Here is an 18,905-nt window from a genome sequence, read left to right as displayed (position 1 = left end):
GGGGTGTTCTGCTTTTGTCAGCCCCACAGCACCAGTCTATATCACACTACAATGATGACAAACCTTCTGTTGGTCTGTAAATGCAGTAAATTAGAATAACTGCCTTGTATAAAATGTCTCTCTCAAAATGTCTGTAGTGAATGTCTTGAAATAGGCCTCTGTCTCTTTAAGAACCTCTGAGCCTTTAGACACGCCCCCTCCACACGCTGTCTGTGGCATCAGTGGGGAGGGGGTTCTGCTGAGGAGCAGTGGTTGGTTACTCGGCTGGTGACCAAAGCTCGGAGGCGTCTCCAGGAGGTGGGGGCGTTCCTAGGAGGACTCAGGCAAACCTATCCCTAAAATGGCCGCCATCAGAGTTTTTACAGATTACTCAGAAATACGTGAATGTGCCAAGGCAACACTTCAGCCATGTTTTTAATGAGGGAGGGACAGAATAACAGGATGTAAAGCTTGAAAAAGTCAATTTTTATGATATCGAAAAAACTGTTTAGGTGCGGCCGGTATCCAATCCATGCCCAAAGCTTGCACTATCTTTCCCCTTTTTATTCTTATTTAGGCCCCTTTTTTTCCCCTTATTTTTGCCACAATTTCTCCCATTTTTTCACACATTTCTTGATACTAGAGATGAACCCAATATTGTAACTTTGCAGATCTTCCACACATTTATTGTTCCATTTATATTTTAGTATAGGTATGGGCAAAAAGTACTGTATAGGTATGGGTATTGTTAACGGTACCCACCTCTGTGTAGACCAGCTGAGCCGTGGCCTCCCTGGTAATCCAGTGCAGTTTCCTCTCCTGCACTCACACGGCTCTGTGCTGCCCGGGGGCAGACTGATGGGTGTGAGGAGAAACTCTCTGTGCAGCAGAACGGCGGCAGCAACAAGCGTTACATCCGTTTAACGAGACTGTGTTCAGTGAAGTCAGTAACGCAGACCAACTGTGTGTGATTTATTTTAGAAACTCACAAAATGATTAAATAAATATTACTGAAGGAAAGAATGCTTTACAGATTACATCCAAAACCCAGTCCAGACCACCACCTCAGCTGAAGGTGTCGAGTCCGTTCTAAATAATGATGCGATTGTGGTGAGTTAGAAACAGGACATTTATTTAATCATAGAAGTGCTGCGTTCAGGGTCTACCCAGAGCTCCAACATTACACTGATGCAGAGGCTCACTGGTTTATTCCTATGGAGAGTTAGACGGTTAAGAAACAAGCAGCTGTTCATAACCACTGACTTTGACTTCGGAGTTTAGAATTGTAGCTGTAATGTGGACAGGAAGTAGTTTCCAACAGGACATTATGGGCGGTGACTGGGAGGAGTTTGGGAAGAGACTTTTAAACTAGTGCCTCATCGGATGATCACAGACTAAATGTATCACGGGGACCTTCTACAGGTAAGTCCCACAAAAGTCCTCGAGAAATAAGTCCGATGTTCTTGAAAGAAATCCCCTGATTCAACCCTGATTTAGGTCTTTAAGTCTTTCCTTAACGCAAAGAAAAAAGATCTCACTCAAAATTAGATGAAAAAAAATCGTATTTAGTTTAAATGAGCATGGCTGTGGATGTGTTTTCTTAATTTCGGTTCTTCATGGACAGATTAACTGACATGAGTTTTTCAAACCATGACAACTTCACTGATTTGGAGAAGACATACTTTTACATGACTTTTTGTAAGTGGAGTTTCTCAGACAGAGCAGATCTCGTCTGTCGTCACAGTTTACAGCGCCCCCTGTACATTTTCATAGTTTCTAAAGGCGTCAGCGTCAGGCGATGACTGCTACTGATCCCGGGTCAGTGTTGTTTAGAGACAAAAGCCTGGATTTCAGGACTGTCTGTCTGGGGCCCCAAGGTTCAGACAGATCTGAAATCTTCTGAACATTTTTGGTTTAATAATTTCTTCCTTTGTGCAGCTGAAGTGATTCTGAATCTAAATTGACAGAATGAAGTCAGTGATGGTGATTTAAGTGATTTTTCTGGACAGACCGAGACGCAGCAGATTCAGAGGCACCTCTTTTTGCAGTGCGCTTCAACTTTTACAAAATCAGAACAACTTAAACGTCTAAAAAGTGCCAACAGTAAAAACCCATCGTGCAGAGGGCACTTAAGTGAGAGGTCTGCCCCGCACTGCCCCCTACAGCTGAGCCTGGGAGGCGCTCCTCAGAGAACGCTCCATCATCGCCTCTCCATCATCGCCTCTCCATCACCGTCTCTCCATCATCACACAAGATAAACTTAGATAAAGTCTTGTCACAGACTCGGGTTCTAGTCCGGCACTTCACCACACACTCTGGAACCCCAGTGTGTCTTGCTTTGAGGCACAGTGTCAGTAAAGCGAGTGTCGCCCCAGCAGAGGGCGCTCTCAGCTGGCCGCAGCTCGGCTCATCAGCTCCTCCAGAGCCTTGTCCTGGTCGTTGTTGTGGAACAGTAGAACTTCCTTTATGGCTTCACGCTCGAATCCCATCTCCCCGAAACGCGACATGAGCTGCAGGAAGCGCAGCGCCTGAGGAGAGAGGGACAGGGGACTGTTACCATGACGATACATGCAAAGTGATGTCACAACATTATAAACAGCCTATCACTTCAGATGGAGTTGGTGCTGTTCAGTCAAAATGCTGGATTTTAGAGCGATCCACATGAAACTGAACTGTCACAAAGGTCATATGACTGTCACCAAAAGTGGAGATATTCAAAAACACAGGTCACATGACTGTCACCAAAGTGGAGACATTCAAAAACACAGGTCACATGACTGTCACCAAAGTGGAGACATTCAAAAACACAGGTATGTTGTTTGTCAGATGAGAGGACTTTCAGTGACAATATGGTAGATGCGGAGACCAGTGGTTTCGTGAGGGATAATGATAAAAAACATTGGAGGTGGTGCTCTTCATCTTTAAGTACATCTTCCAGCGCCCTCTGGTGGCAACTTTCCACAACTCATGCTGGACATTATAAACGGGTGGAAGCATAAATGCAGATGGCAGTAACTAAGTTTGGAACAAACTGATTGATTTACAAATGAAATGGAGCATAAATGAGCCTTACGATGTTGAAGTAACATAAAGCTACATTGATGATTGACTTGCCTTCTCCTCCGAGCACTGGTACATCTCCAGACACTCCTCCACGGCGCCGGCGTCGAAGCCTCTCTCACACAGGCGTGCGTGAACAAACAGATAATCCAGCACCTGCACACACACGGTCACATGATCCTTACGTCCAATCACAGGCTGAAACAAACGCCTCAGTGACTGTGGCACTACTCACTTCAGCAACTTCAACATTTCACCATACATTTAACCAAAGTCAGATTTTGTGACAAGAATGATGCTTACACATTACATTACATTCACTTAAGAATGTAGTCAATGAGTTTAAAACTGACTTAAATCTGCAGATATTTTGGTGGACTGTAGACTATAATGTGAGCATGATTCTTGTAGTTTTATAGTAGATTGACTTGTGTAAAGTGTCTAATGTTCATTTGCACCAACAAGTGGACACTGCTCTGTTTCTGTGGGCAGAAAACAGCTTTGTATTTCTGGAGTAACTGATTTTGTCTTGTCGTCTATGGTTCGATGTAAACTAATAGAGAAGGGACAGGGACAGGTACTTGTGGTGCTCACTGGAACTTCCACAATAAGGTGAATAGAGACGACAGATACACGGACTCGTTACGACATAACGAGACTTAAGTTTGTGATGAAGTGAAAGCGGTAAAGAGGCTGTGGCATCGATAAGAACAATCGATTATGAAGGAGACATACGGTTCCAATGGATTACTCAAGTAGATTCTCCATTCCCATCATTAGTCGGCAGTAGATGGCGCTGTTTGACGTGTAGTGAAAGGTTGCCAGTAGATGGCGCTGTTTGACGTGTAGTGAAAGGTTACCAGTAGATGGTGCTGTTTGACGTGTAGTGAAAGATTGCCAGTAGATGGTGCTGTTTGACGTGTAGTGAAAGGTTACCAGTAGATGGTGCTGTTTGACGTGTAGTGAAAGGTTACCAGTAGATGGCGCTGTTTGACGTGTAGTGAAAGGTTGCCAGTAGATGGTGCTGTTTGACGTGCAGTGAAAGGTTACCAGTAGATGGCGCTGTTTGACGTGTAGTGAAAGGTTGCCAGTAGATGGCACTGTTTGACGTGCAGTGAAAGGTTACCAGTAGATGGCGCTGTTTGACGTGCAGTGAAAGGTTGCCAGTAGATGGTGCTGTTTGACGTGTAGTGAAAGGTTGCCAGTAGATGGTGCTGTTTGACGTGCAGTGAAAGGTTGCCAGTAGATGGTGCTGTTTGACGTGTAGTGAAAGGTTGCCAGTAGATGGCGCTGTTTGACGTGTAGTGAAAGGTTGCCAGTAGATGGCGCTGTTTGACGTGTAGTGAAAGGTTGCCAGTAGATGGCGCTGTTTGACGTGTGGTGAAAGGTTGCCAGTAGATGGTGCTGTTTGACGTGCAGTGAAAGGTTGCCAGTAGATGGCGCTGTTTGACGTGCAGTGAAAGGTTGCCAGTAGATGGCGCTGTTTGACGTGTAGTGAAAGGTTGCCAGTAGATGGTGCTGTTTGACGTGTAGTGAAAGGTTGCCAGTAGATGGTGCTGTTTGACGTGTAGTGAAAGGTTGCCAGTAGATGGTGCTGTTTGACGTGTAGTGAAAGGTTGCCAGTAGATGGCGCTGTTTGATGTGTAGTGAAAGGTTGCCAGTAGATGGTGCTGTTTGACGTGTAGTGAAAGGTTGCCAGTAGATGGCGCTGTTTGACGTGTAGTGAAAGGTTGCCAGTAGATGGTGCTGTTTGACGTGTAGTGAAAGGTTGCCAGTAGATGGTGCTGTTTGACGTGTAGTGAAAGGTTGCCAGTAGATGGCGCTGTTTGACGTGTAGTGAAAGGTTGCCAGTAGATGGTGCTGTTTGACGTGTAGTGAAAGGTTGCCAGTAGATGGTGCTGTTTGACGTGCAGTGAAAGGTTGCCAGTAGATGGCACTGTTTGACGTGCAGTGAAAGGTTACCAGTAGATGGCGCTGTTTGATGTGTAGTGAAAGGTTGCCAGTAGATGGCGCTGTTTGACGTGTAGTGAAAGGTTGCCAGTAGATGGCGCTGTTTGATGTGTAGTGAAAGGTTGCCAGTAGATGGTGCTGTTTGACGTGTAGTGAAAGGTTGCCAGTAGATGGTGCTGTTTGACGTGTAGTGAAAGGTTGCCAGTAGATGGTGCTGTTTGACGTGTAGTGAAAGGTTGCCAGTAGATGGCGCTGTTTGACGTGTAGTGAAAGGTTGCCAGTAGATGGTGCTGTTTGACGTGTAGTGAAAGGTTGCCAGTAGACAGTGCAGTTTCTCACCTGCTCCACGTTCTGGCCCTGCTTCTGCATGGCACGGAGCACCCCCTCATAGGAGTAGCCCATTCCCACCAGTGTCTCTACACACTGCTGCTCCCCCGGGGTCATACTGAGAAGAGCGCCCCCACATGGTAGACCACCGCCGCAGTTGGCTGTGTTCGCCTGAGGACAGAGAAGCAGATGGTGAGTGGAGCTTGTGAAATAACCAGGTTTTAAACAATGGCCTTGCTCGAAACTGGGAGTTTGGACAACATGGATGAAATAAGTTTATTTTACACATTAAGGAGAACTGGAATCCAGAGAGAATCAAGTATAGTTTTACAGCTGGTGCAAAATATTGGAAATACTCCATTTATATCATAATTTGGACCTACATTTAAATAAAAAGTTTGATCAAAGAGATTTAACAAAGTCCTGGAGTTCATCACTGGCGAGACCTGACATTATCAAAATGTATTTTATTGATTGATGAGATAATAAAATCAAAGTTCAAGTCTCTGTCATACTCAAATTGCCATGGGCGTGTCTGGGCCAATGGAACTGGTTCACTTGTATTTATTGATGATGTGATTGTTGACAAAAGCAGCAGGATGAATTCTGAAGTGTTTCGGTCAATATTATGAGCTCATATTCAGCCAAATGCTTGGACGCTGCTTCACAGCGACCACAATGACCCGAAGCTACTGCAGAAGTCACAAAAGAGCTTTTTAAGGCAAAGAAGTGAAATGTTATTCAATGGCCAAGTCAATCATTTGAGCGGCATTTCACTTGAAGACCAAACTGAAGGGATCGTGTCCCACGAACTGTTCGTGGGACACTATCAGGCCTGGCAGAACATCACCAGGGATGGAACCCAGCGTCTGGTGACATGTGGACATCGAGCACATTTTAATGATATGTCAAAGCTTTCCAATTTTAAGAAATCAATCAACATTTTAGAAATAATTGAGGTAACAGGATACAATATTAAAAGTGACAAACCAAGTTTCAGTAGAAAGTTGCGCTGTCCAATTCTATATATCTATTCCATAAATGTTGTTATTGCGAGATTAATTTGTCTCATTTTCCGACCTACAAAGCCGCTGCATGAGCCGCTGTGCTGCACCTCCGTGAACCTCCCCTCATCATTCTCTAATGTGTGTCAATCGGTTGTATATAAATGTATGTGTCAAGGGGGGCCGGCTTCACAAAGCTCTCTGCTGCTGCTGTTGTGGGAGCGCGTCACATCATTTTACAGAAAAAGAAATATCACATTGGTTTGTTTTCCGTCTGCCCGCTGATGACAGATGGAGCACACTCATTCCCAAGGCTTTACTGTTTACCACGACATGGACAAGTATTTTGGTCAACCAAAACAAAGTTTGGAACTACAGCAGAGACGCCTTTACCTGAGCTACGAAGCTGCTGCGCTCCTCCGGTTAGCAAGAACAAAGCCTCGTTCTATTTCATCCCTCCTGTTATCCACACATTAAGAGAAATGTGTGGATAAGAATGAACCTTATGTTGTAAAACAACAATGTAAGGGTTTCTAACCCAACCTTGCTTGCACGCCAAGTTTTCTGTGCATTTGCTTGAGGAACCCAATAGCAGCATTAGAGTATTAAAAGTATCATTCAAAGGACATTTAGAATATAAAAAACAGGCGATTAATTGCGATTAAATATTTTAATCATTGGACAGCACTAGTAGAAATATTGACAAATATATTACTTTTGGTCTTCCCATGGCCTCAATAACATCCAACAAATGTAACCTTTTGTTGACCATGTAATGTGACTTCTAGAATGCTACAATTTTTATAGCTGGGGTAATGTGTCAGGGTAACAGGACTGAGTCAAAACCCAGGGACATAATTAAAATGTAGATGCTGGAGAGGAGGTCCTCCTGGCCGATAGTCGAACCTTGGATCCAGGAGGAACAATGCGGTTTTCGTCCTGGTCGTGGCACACTGGACCAGCTCTATACCCTCCGTCGGGTGCTCGAGGGTTCGTGGGAGTTCATCCAACCTGTCCACATGTGTTTTGTAGATCTGGAGAAAGCGTTCGACCGTGTCCCTCGTGGTGCCCTGTGGGGGGTGCTCCGGGAGTATGGGGTCCGGGGCCCTCTGCTAAGGGCTGTCCGTTCCCTGTATGAGCAGCAGGAGCTTGGTTCGCATTGCCGGCAGTAAGTCAGACCTGTTCCCGGTGCGTGTTGGTCTCCGCCAGGGCTGCCCTTTGTCACCGGTTCTGTTCATTATTTTTATGGACAGAATTTCTAGGCGCAGCCAGGGGCCGGAGGGTGTCCGGTTTGGGAGCCTCAGGATCTCATTTCTGCTGTTTGCAGATGATGTTGTTCTGTTGGACCTTCAGCACGCACTGGGGCGGTTTGCAGCCGAGTGTGTAGCGGCCGGGATGAGGATCAGCACCTCCAAATCCGAGGCCATGGTTCTCCACCGGAAAAAGGTGGTTTCCCCTCTACAGGTCGGTGGGGAGTCCTTACCTCAAGTGGAGGAGTTCAAGTATCTCGGGGTCTTGTTCACGAGTGAAGGACGGATGGAGCGTGAGATGGACAGACGGATCGGTGCGGCGTCAGCAGTGATGCGGTCGCTGTATCGGTCTGTCGTGGTGAAGAGGGAGCTGAGTCGGGGCAAAGCTCTCGATTTACCGATCGATCTACGTTCCCGCCCTCACCTATGGTCATGAGATTTGGGTCATGACCGAAAGGACAAGATCGCGAATACAAGCGGCCGAAATGAGTTTCCTTCGCAGGGTGGCTGGGCGCACCCTCCGAGATGGGGTGAGGAGCTCAGTTACCCGGGAGGAGCTCGGAGGAGCCAGCTGAGGTGGCTAGGGCATCTGTTCCGGATGCGTCCTGGTCGCCTCCCACGGGCATCTCTGCTTAGACTGCTGCCCCCGCGACCCGGCCCCAGATAAAGCAGAAGAATATTGGACGGATATTTCATGGTAAAGTGTAACATTAGAGAGCCGGGACACATGACTTTTTCTACCTTTTTTTTCACCTGTTTTTCTCTTACTTTTGCACACCACTATAAGTGGTGTCGAGGCCATGCTAATCGCGTTAGCCACTCTGTAAAATGTCCAGGAAATGTAAAACTTTTGAAGGTCATAATAGGCCTGTGGCGGTAACCGGATTACCGCGGGTCTGAGTTCCTCACCGTCATCACCGGCAAAAAAAAAAAAAAAGGCCTATAAGTAAATGAAATTTAACCAGAAAAGGAACTAATAATAAACCTGAACAAGTGTCTCAAAGAAAAAACTAACAAAAGTCTCAAAAAAGACCAGCCACAGGTGAACATAAAATGAACAACCAGCCGCCCTGAGCAGGAGGTGCAGCAGGCACGTCAGGCCTATGTGAGCGCGGAGTGTGTGGGTGACGAGACACAGCTCCATATGCACATGAGCAGGACGCATTTACTTAAAGTTTAGACCGGGCCTGTCCAATAGGCGGCGCTAGGGCAAACAATTAAATCTGACCCGCCTCTCATTTTCCATAAAAAAAATGTTTTGACATTATCCGCTCCGCTTTGTGTAGTGTGTTTATGCGGCTCCGCTACCGTCACCTCAGAGCGGCTGAAATGTACACATGGCTCTGTAAACCGGGGAAAAACGGCTAAACTACGAAGACCAGAGGCTGATCGTTGGACGGACTGGCAGATTTGACCAAAGCACAAGGACACTCATGCGTCGTGTTTTTGGACTTTTCACAGATTATCCTGGAGGAGCAGGACTCTTCACGGTCCTGGGCAGGTGGACAGCGTGTTTCCCTTCATCAGAACAAAGGGCCTGACCAGTAACTTAAAGGTAAGGAACTTTAGTTTTGGATGTGTTTACAAAGCGGGTGATGAAGCTGATGTAGCGTGAGTTTGGGGAAACTGCACCGGGCTGGCACGAGTGTTCAACCGGTCAACACGCGTGTTAAACCTGCTGTCTGGACTCGAACTAAGCCAAATAATATCAGAACAATTCATTTGACGGGTAAATGTTTGCTTCCTTTCTCCTTTTCACTCAATTTGATCTGCATTTGTGGGAAATATGAAGATAGAAGTGCAGAGATGTTTGTTTGTGATGGTCGGAGTGAAGAGGCTGAAGCTGAATAAATGATCACGCGAACATGAGCGTCACCTCATAATAAGAGCCTAATTCACTCAGTGTTTCATAAAGCGCCAGGTCTGGCAGGAGAACAGTGGCTCAGGCGCTTGGATAGGCCCCCTCCCCATTCAAATGTGTCCCCCCCACCTTCGAAATGCTTCTGACGCCAATGAGCGGTATATCGCAAAACCGCGGGAAGTTGTTGATTACCGCCCGCGGTATGAAAACATCCAAACGGGCACAGCCCTAGGTCATAAAAAGACCCTTATGAACTCACTGGTTTAGTGGGCGGAGTCTTTGTCAGCGCCGGTTCCACGATGACCTCTCCTCTCTGCGTCCTCTGGGGGGAGCCGTTGGGGAGCAGCGGCCTGACGTAGGGGGGCGGGGCAGCAGGAAGCTCAGAGTCAGACAGTTTGGGGAAGGACAGAGAGCGGATGTTGCAGGGCCGCTCGTCCAGCAGTGACACCAGCCCGTTTGGTTTGTGTGTGAAGGGTTTGGGGGAGGGGCTGTTCCTCTCGGGGGGCGGGGCTGGTGGCGGCTGGGGCTGGGGCTGGGGCTGGCTCTGCAGGATGGACCGCAGCTCCTCCCTGTCGTTCAGCGTTTTCAGCTCCAGTTTGTCGAAGGGGTCCTCCTCGCGCTCGAAGTCGGTCAGGTCGAGGGAGTGCGGCACGGGGGCGGGCTGAAGGCTGCGTACGCCCAGGGAGGGGGCAGGCAGCGGCGTGAGGATGGCGTCATGGCTCAGAGTGGCCAGCACGGGGTTCAGGGCGGGCGGAGGAAGCTCGCCAGGGGGAGGCTCCTCCTCCGGGGGGCTCTGGCTCTGAACCCTCGCCGTCTCCTCAGCACGGGCCTGAGCTGCACGAGCGTCTGCCAAATCCACCCCCCACTGCGCGCTGCGGCGTTCCAGCGAGAAGTCATACTGAGGGAGGGACACACGGGAAAACATTTACACACAGATATGGACTTCACACTTTAGGACAGAAATGAGAATACAATTATGGTTTCAATCCAAATAAGGCATTTTATTCATCCACAATAATAAAACAAGGGAGCCATGTTTAAATGTGACATTCAGCTCGGTCCACTTACCATTTCAGTACAAATTTTGGGTTGCTTCTTTATTTCGTAGCCCAAGTTTACAGTGAGAGGTAAAAGTAAGTGAACCTTTATGAATTTCTTCAATTTTGGCATAAATTGGTCATAAAATGTCTGATCATTATTTAAATCACAAGAATAGACAAACAGTGTCTGCTTGAACTACCACCCACCAAGTTTGCGCGTATTTTATTCTTCTGAAACCATTTTGAAGAGGATTTTCTTCTGTGCTTTGGGTCATTGTCGCTGCCACTGCACAACTTGATGCTTGGATCTGGGCTATTCACCTAATTCCAGAAGTTTCTGTGGGCGCCGCCATGAACTGTGCCCACCCCTTTTCTCCTATCAGTTCACATAGAACTGGAGAAGTCCAGATAAAAATCAGTTACTACAAAAAAGACTAGGCCAATTTCAGGCCACACAGAGAAACGATGCAGTGTCGACATGTCGGTGCAAATGAACATCGGACATTTTACACAAATCAATCGACTGAACATCAGATTTGAGCGGAGAATATTTTCCCTCGTTCTCCGTTTAAATGAACGGGCTTTGCGCTCGACCGGAAGTGTCTGGACAACAGAAGTGCCGAGACAACGCAACAAGAGGCAAAAGTGGGCGGGGCGAAATAAGGTGAATAGTTGCATTTTTCTCACATCGTTCTTTAATTAGAAATAGCTGTGTTTTTGGACTAAAGCACTCGGTCCATGAATAAATGTAGGTGTATATTACTGATAATAAGATACATTCATTAAATGTTTTTAATGGCCGGTAATTCTAGTGAATGGCCGACATTTTATGACCCAGCCGGGCAAAGTGTCTGGCAAAAAAAAAGTCCAGCTGAACCTCTGGTTCAAAGCTCAATAAATCTGTCATGAATTGATACTGAAAAATCCATGTGAAAACAACCTTCCAAATGTTGTTGAGTCCAAGCCTCTAAAGTGTGGAGTCTGTAGGAGCGACTTAAAGGGACTATACAGAGTTAAAAATGTTAAAATTAAGTATTTTCCTCCCCCTGCATGTTCCAGCCACCTGTTCACCAAAAAGGTGCTACTTCAGGTCCAAAGTGCCGTCATGCTCGAGCTTAATATAGAACATGCAGCTACGTGTAAGACCTGTGGTGGCAGTAGTGAGTATAAAATGACCAACTTGCATCTAGTCCCTTTAAAAACCCTTGTGTGGTCGGCTGCGGGCTCCAGTGGCTTATCTAAATGACCCAAAAGCCACTGAACATTTTTGTAAAAAGCAGAAAAAAATCTGAATGTATGGTTCTTTTAAGGCTCTTTTGTGGAGTGTACTTTTGACATTAGGGTCTTGAAAGGGTGAAAAGGCCATTTTGTTGCAAGAATGGTGTGAAAACGGCTAAGGTTCGGTAACGTCTGCACATGCACGTGGATATCCCCACAGACCTTGGAAATGAACACATTGGATAACAGCCTGTTGTCACTGACCTGAGTGCTGAGCAGCAGGGAGGAGTCTGGCAGGCAGAAGCCCACAGGGAGGCCCACTTTGGCTGGACAACGGAACTTCTCATTCACCTTAAAGGGAACGTCCTCCAGGTAACTGACTGGCCCTGGGGACACGAGGGGAAAACACCCAACAGATTCATTATGGATTCCAAACCAGTCAGTCACTTCATTCAGAGCCAACCTTTCGCCTTCAACCGGGCAGCTTCTTCAGGACCTGGCTGTTGTGGCGCTGAATGAGCCCTTTGGTGCAGTCAACAGTCATCGTTATGAGTGCCAGTTAATGCCAGCACGGCACCGGGTCGCCTCACAGACTCCCCTAACCCCTCCAAGTATTTTTATGACAGATCTGCATAATTCACGAGGATTACCCTTTTCGAAATCAAAATGCAGAATCTCGCCCAAAGTTTACAGCCCTGTAAAATATTTGTCATATAGAAAAATAAAACATAATAATATTCCTTTTCCCTCCATTTAATTTCTTTTACATTTGTATCATTTATTTGTGGTGAAACAAACAAGGCACTTCTTTAACTACAAAAGGGCAGAATAAACACTTTCTACATCTTTCATCTGCCCCCCATTTTTAAACGGTTTTCCTTAAAGGGACTATACGTAGTTTAAAAATGTTAAAACCAGTGTTCGAAATACGGGGGGTGTGGGGGGGTCCGACCCCCCTGATTAACCCATCAGACCCCTGGGGCCCGATCGCGAGGGCGAAGCGTGGGTTGAGCGTGAGCTGGGGACGGCCATGAACAATTGTGTGTCACCTCTGTTCTCTGGCCTCATGGTGAGGTGTCAGGGCTCTCTCAGACCTTCCACCAGAGCCTCAGTTAATGGGGATTGTGTGCTCCCAAAATTTCGAAAATCTTTTGGACAGTCGTGCTTCTCCTTCAGAGGGGCTACACTGTGGAACTCTCTCCCTACGGCTCTGAAACTGCAGACGAACGTTACCATCTTCACCAGAGAGCTTAAACAGTGGCTCAAATCGGCCCAAAGGTGTTCACATGTGTAAAATGTGCCTTATCTAGTTTAATAATCTGTTTTATTGTAACTGTGTTTAATAATGTGTTTTATCTTTGAAACCTAAAAGCCCCCTATGGACAGGTGTTGAAAATTAGCACATGTGCTATAACACTTTAAACAATGCATCTGGTTCGTCCAATTGCTATGTCCATATTAAATAAATAAATAAATGGAAAAAAAATGTTGTTATAAATTCAGTTAGTATGGCTCCCTACGCTCCGCAGTCTCTGTCCCCAATTATTACCTTGGAAAGAAACCCTAGAGACCTGCACGGGAATGGTTTTCAGGGGACTGGCCGCCCACGAGTCTCGACGAGTCCTGAGCTGTTAAAAGAACGCAACACGCCATGTACCAACCCTGGAGCACGCTGCGTATGGCACTTTAAACACACCATTTATCCACTTATCAGACAGAAAATACAACACGCAGGTCCGTGTTCTACGAGAGAGCATACGTGGCTCTTTTTGCAGTTTAAGAGTGAGTTGGCGATGGACAGCTTCCCTTCCCAGAGTACTCTTTTTTTCTGCCGTTTCTCTTATAACTCCCAACAAAGTTAACAATCTCTCCGTCTGCCACAGACCACAGAGTCGTCTGTGCCACTACAGAAGGGTCAAAGGTCTAGAAGGGTCAAAAAGCGTCTTGGTGTGCGTTGGCTTTAATGGCTTATACAAAGTGCAGCGCATGAAGAGGTTTGGACAAGTGTTGAATTCCCCTGCGCGGGAGGGAACAGCGGGTTTCAGCTGGAAGTTCGGTCGCTCAGTGCGGGGCAAAAGCAGCTAGTCAAGGTGCTGCGGCGTGGAGATGGAATCTGCATCTGCGCTCGAGTCCACGTCTAACACGCTGTTGTCTCCTCTGTTCGGGACATGTCGGACAGGGTCCTGCGATCCCCGCGGGACGGGAGTCCAGGTCTCTAGACCTTAGTCCTTGACAGGTGCACTGCATGTCCATAGACCTGACATTTATTCAGTTGTTTGCTTGCATTGTAATAACGCACAACATTGCAAAGGCTATGTTGAGAAAACTGATGTGGAGATGGGGAATATTGAAGGGTATTTCAAACACTGGTGAAAACTAAGTATGTTCCTCCCCCTACATGTTCCAGCCATGTCCTAATGTGTAGAATGAGCTCAGACCTGTTAACCACAACTGCCTCTAAAATCCTGCACTGTCACTCAGAAAGGTGTTCATTCGGGTCCTAATTGCCGTCATGCACGAGCTTAATATAGAACCTGCAGTTACGCTTCAGACCTGAAGTGGCAATATTGAGTAAAAAAAATGACCAGATTGCATCTAGTCTCTTAAACCATGTTTTTTCCCCAATTTTCCCACCCTCCATGATTTCACTGCGTTTTTCAAATTGTGACGACCAACAGCAAATAAACTTGAATATACAGATTTTTTTCCAGCTTCTGCTTTCGATACTTTTACTTTTTTGTTCATAGTACCTAAACCATATTTCGATACCAAACAAGCAATATAGCAGCAAATTAAGAGGAAAAATCAATGAACAACAATATGCTGCTGTTGCTGTGATGCTCACTGCCATGGTGTTGCTATGTCGGGATATCATATCACACGCATAACCTCTACCTAATAATGCAATCATGATATATTGTGCAGTGACAGGCTTCAGATGTCATGTATTGTACAGGGCTGTGAAAAAGTATTTGCCCCCTTCCATCTTTCTTACATTTGTTTATATTTAGCACACTTAAATGTTCCCAGTCATCAAGACAATTTTTATATCACAATGAATACAAAATGCACTTTCAAAATGACTAGCACATTTATTAAAGGAAAGAACAGTCAAAACCTCTAAATGTCCCCTCTGTGATTATCAGTGAACAACCAGATTTTTGTAAAAGCTGAGTTCAGTTTCTTTGGCCGCTCCCAAGCCTGATTACCACCACGTTTGATGAATCAAGAAAATATCACATTTACACCGGTCAGACAAATAAAGAAGCTACAAAATCTCAGAAGACAACCTATAACGCCACGAAATGAGTCCAAAAGTGCAACGACTCATCCAGGAGGTCACCAAAGAACCCGGAACGAGGTCTGAAGATCTGCAGCTTCACTGAGCTCAGTCAAAGTCTAGAACTATTAGAAACGGAGCAAAAATGGCCTCCACGGAGAGTTCTGAGGCGAAAACCACTGCTGACAAATAAGAACGCAACAGCTCGTCTCCCCAAAAAACATCTGGATGATTCCCAAGACTTTTAGAGAAATGATCTGTGGACTGACGGGACCAAAGGTGAACTTTTTATCATGACTGCGACTCGTTACATCGGGCGTAAGAACAACGCAGAATTTGATTAAAAAAGAACGCCATGCCACAAGTCAAACATGGAGGTGTCAGTGCGACGGTCTGGGGCTTCGCTGCTTCAGGACCTGGACAACCTGCTGTCATTTATGGAATAATTCATTCTACCGGGAACTCCTGGAGGAGAGCGTCCGGCCATCAGTTCACGCGCTCTTTGGCCATGCAGCCGGACAAGGATCCCACAGGTCAAAGTCCAGGCTTAAATCCATGTGAGATGCTGTGGTGTGACCTCAAAAGGGCAGTTCATGCACAAAAACCCTCCAATATGGCCGAGTTCGACTAAAATCCATCCTCAGCGATGTGACAAACTCAGCAGCTGTCGCAAACACGTGACTTCAGTTATTAAGGTCAGGAGGCATTTACTTTTTCACGCAGGGCCAGAGAGGTTTGGACTTTTCTTTGCCATAATAAATGTGATAACTACTGGCAAGCTACATTTTGTATTCACTGATTATGTCCTTGTGTGATATAAAAAATGTCTTGATGAACCTAAACATTTAAGCGTGGTAAATATATAAAGAAATGTAAGAAATCAGGAAGGGGGTAAAGACTGTTTGACGGCGCTGTAGATGTGGGGGTCCTCACCGCTGTTGGATGCCTCTGATCCAGACTTCCTTGCAGCCATGAGCGATTCTGTAGAAACAGGAGACACACTCAGTAAGTATTTTACCTAGAAAGTGACCGTCAGAAGAGTTACACTGATTCATACATCACTCCTTAAGAAGCCTATTTTCTCTGTGACTGTTTGGGCTGCTCCTCTCCCTCAGGCAAAAGCACCGAACTCGCTTTCCACCGAACACAAGCAGCTCCACACAGGCTCCAGCACGTCCAGAGGAAATACAGCTCCTCTGGTCAAACATCTGTCTGCATTTGTTCACTTCTTCAGCTGATCATGTTATAATGCAATGCCCTCATCAAATAACTGTCCCGACTCGTGCGGAGCAGCCCACTCCAGCCCAAACATGTTCTCAAATACTTGGACCAGTTCATATTTCCATCTTCAGTCGCACAACATTTACCTGATGAATAAAACGTTTGAAGAACAAAAAAACAACCAGCCGTGAGCAGACAGGTAATACACTACACATAGCGGTGAGAGAGAATAATTGATTTGAGAGGAGGGAAGGACGGGGGGAATCCACCGCAGTTAGGCCTCTCCTTGTCCAGTGAACTGAGAAACACTGAGGGGGGATCTACAGTACCCAGGCAGAGGGTCTAGGGTAGTGGATCCAGGGCTGGGGGCCTCCTCACTAACTTAGGAGGGGAGTGGAGGGGGCAAGGACCGAGCCTTGCTTTTCTGTTTGTTTAGTTGGGAATAAAAGAACATTTAAAGCAGTTGCCATTGCATCGGCTGGCTCTGTATCGCCTCCCCAAGGGCAACAGATCGTACTCTGAAAACAAAACATGAGTTTAATCAAGCAGAATTTTAGAGGCTTGCAACAACCTCCTCACAAAGACTAAAGAGGCCGTGAGTCTGGTTTTCCTGATGTTGCCACTCTGTGCAGCTTGGTCTTACTCTGGTCAGGGAGCCACTTCTCACAATGCTTGCAGGAACTGCATTGTAAAATATAGTCCTGATCTCTGCACACATATCGAACAAGAGCAGCCTTCTGAGGAAATGCAGCCTTTGAGCTAATCTACCGCGTAAATACTCTACATGTTCACTCCAGCTCAAGCTGTGAGACACCATCAGGCCTAAGTATTTATATGTGGGCACTTGTTCTATGACACTGTTGCCAGTTATTACAGGGTCATGCGCTGCGACCCCCCGAGGGTCGAAGATCATCTCTTTTACTTTCTTTGTGTTAAGGCCCAAAAAATGATCATCGCACCAAGATTGCAACTGTCTATCTCCCTGAAATACACGCTGGGGTCGACCTTCGTATCTAGTAGGGAGAGAAAGATGGTGTCGTCAGAGCACAAGCACAAATTTGTGTGAATATTTGAAAGCTAAGAACCTCTAGAGTTCAGTCACTGAGCTGAAAGGACTGGAGGCTGCACTGACACTGATTGGGACTTTATCGGGGACAGAAGCTGGGATCTTAAGATAAGATAAAGATAAAGATAAGATGGTACTTTATTGATCTCACAGATGGAGAAAGTACCATCTTATCTTTATCTTATCTTCAAACCGGTTTAAACTATTTGAGAGTGGAGCTCATTCTACTTTCTGATTGGATAACTGTCCTGAGACACAGACGACATCATATTTATACCATGAGTCTGTGTAAACCAGAAAAACATTCATCCAACATCCTTTAGTCTCGGTCAATCCATGAGTTGTTTCAGCCCTAAAGCACGTCATAGACAAAAGTGAACAAACAGCACAGTGTTTATTTAACAGTAGCCTATAGTGTGTCAGATTTTCATCATACACAAAACCATGGCCTTTCTCTTGACTTGAGACAAGAACATGTAATTAAACAAGCAGAAGGATATATAAACACGGAGCACCATTAAAAAGAATCAGTCCCATCCAAAGACGTCATTTTTCTACATACTTCTTTTTGGTTCTGAATATATAGGTAAATAAAGTAGTTTTACATCTTCGCGTGAAGTCTCATCTTGGCTCTAAATGTCCTGCTGAACTCCGCCTCAGGCCCATAGTCTCTCACACGGGAAAGAAAAGGACCTTTCTCTAAAAGCTGAGTCACAACCACCCTTATGCAACACCGTGACCGGCCACTTTTACGAGCGCAGGGAGTAAATAACCATCACACCGCGATTATTTCAGGCCGCGACCAAATGATCTGAGAAGAACTGCGTGTTTCGGTCACAGTGACGAACACCACAAATCCAAATCCTCTCGTGTGTTGGAGATGTGAAGGGATCCGAAAAAAATCAGTAAACCCCAGAACAGTGCGTGCTCTGGCTCCTCTCACTTCAGATCATTAATTTAACTGCGTTTACGATTAGCACACTAGCACCCGGCTAAACCACGGCTAGCATTTACACACAAAGCACCAAATGTTTAACCCCCGACCCTCAGTGTCCTCGCGTGACTTTAACACACGGCATATATTTACGGCTGTGGTGGTTTTCACGTGGTTTACGGCTGATGTTTGTGGGATTTGGGGCTCGCAGGTTCGCTAGCACTGGCCTGGCTAATGTTTTGGGGCAGGCACCACCCCTCACACCAGAAGAGCCACGAAAAGCCCAGACTCCGCGGGTCTCACCTGGTCCAAACCCCGATCCCGTCGATCACACTGAACCAGAGAATGTCCCCGAGCCGCGCCCGCTCCACCGCCGCCTCAGGACCGCGCTTTTCAGGCTTTAATTCACACAAACACCGCTGCTCTCCGCGGCCTCTTCCAGCGGCGCCATCTTGATTTCCGTCTGCTGTTTCCGGGTGTGACGTCACGGGCGAATGACGTCGTCGTCTTCTTCTACTTCTGCTGCTGCTGCTGCTTCTTCTTTTTCTTCTTTGGCTGCTTAACGGCGGATGCGGACAAACGTAGCTCATTACCGCCCCCCTCCGGATAAATTGTGCATTGGCGTCATTATGGCGTAATCTCTAGGAACAATGTAGCCTTCAAGTTCCAAATGATACTTCAAACCTTGTCTAAGGGCTGCCTCTGTCTTTTTCTT

The 18,905-nt window shown here is 46.3% G+C and overlaps 1 protein-coding gene across 1 annotated transcript; it reads right to left on the bottom strand.

Annotated features, from left to right (window-relative positions):
- Positions 1–1,972: 1,972 nt before the first annotated feature.
- On the bottom strand, positions 1,973–18,676 carry ubap1 (ubiquitin associated protein 1). The gene is made up of 7 exons (XM_079582110.1): positions 18,494–18,676; positions 15,903–15,950; positions 11,954–12,075; positions 9,691–10,329; positions 5,329–5,487; positions 3,094–3,195; positions 1,973–2,507 (listed from the first exon to the last, which is right to left on the bottom strand). The coding sequence occupies exons 2-7, from the start codon at positions 15,940–15,942 to the stop codon at positions 2,367–2,369; spliced, it is 1,203 nt and encodes a 400-aa protein (XP_079438236.1). The 5' UTR covers positions 15,943–15,950; positions 18,494–18,676; the 3' UTR covers positions 1,973–2,366.
- Between the last annotated feature and the right edge of the window lie 229 nt (positions 18,677–18,905).

This window comes from Gobius niger, assembly GCF_951799975.1.
Source record: "Gobius niger genome assembly, chromosome: 24".
In the NCBI taxonomy this organism is placed as follows: Eukaryota; Metazoa; Chordata; class Actinopteri; order Gobiiformes; family Gobiidae; genus Gobius; species Gobius niger.
Note: the sequence above shows the minus strand (reverse complement) of the source record. Positions and strands in the feature narration are given on the sequence as shown.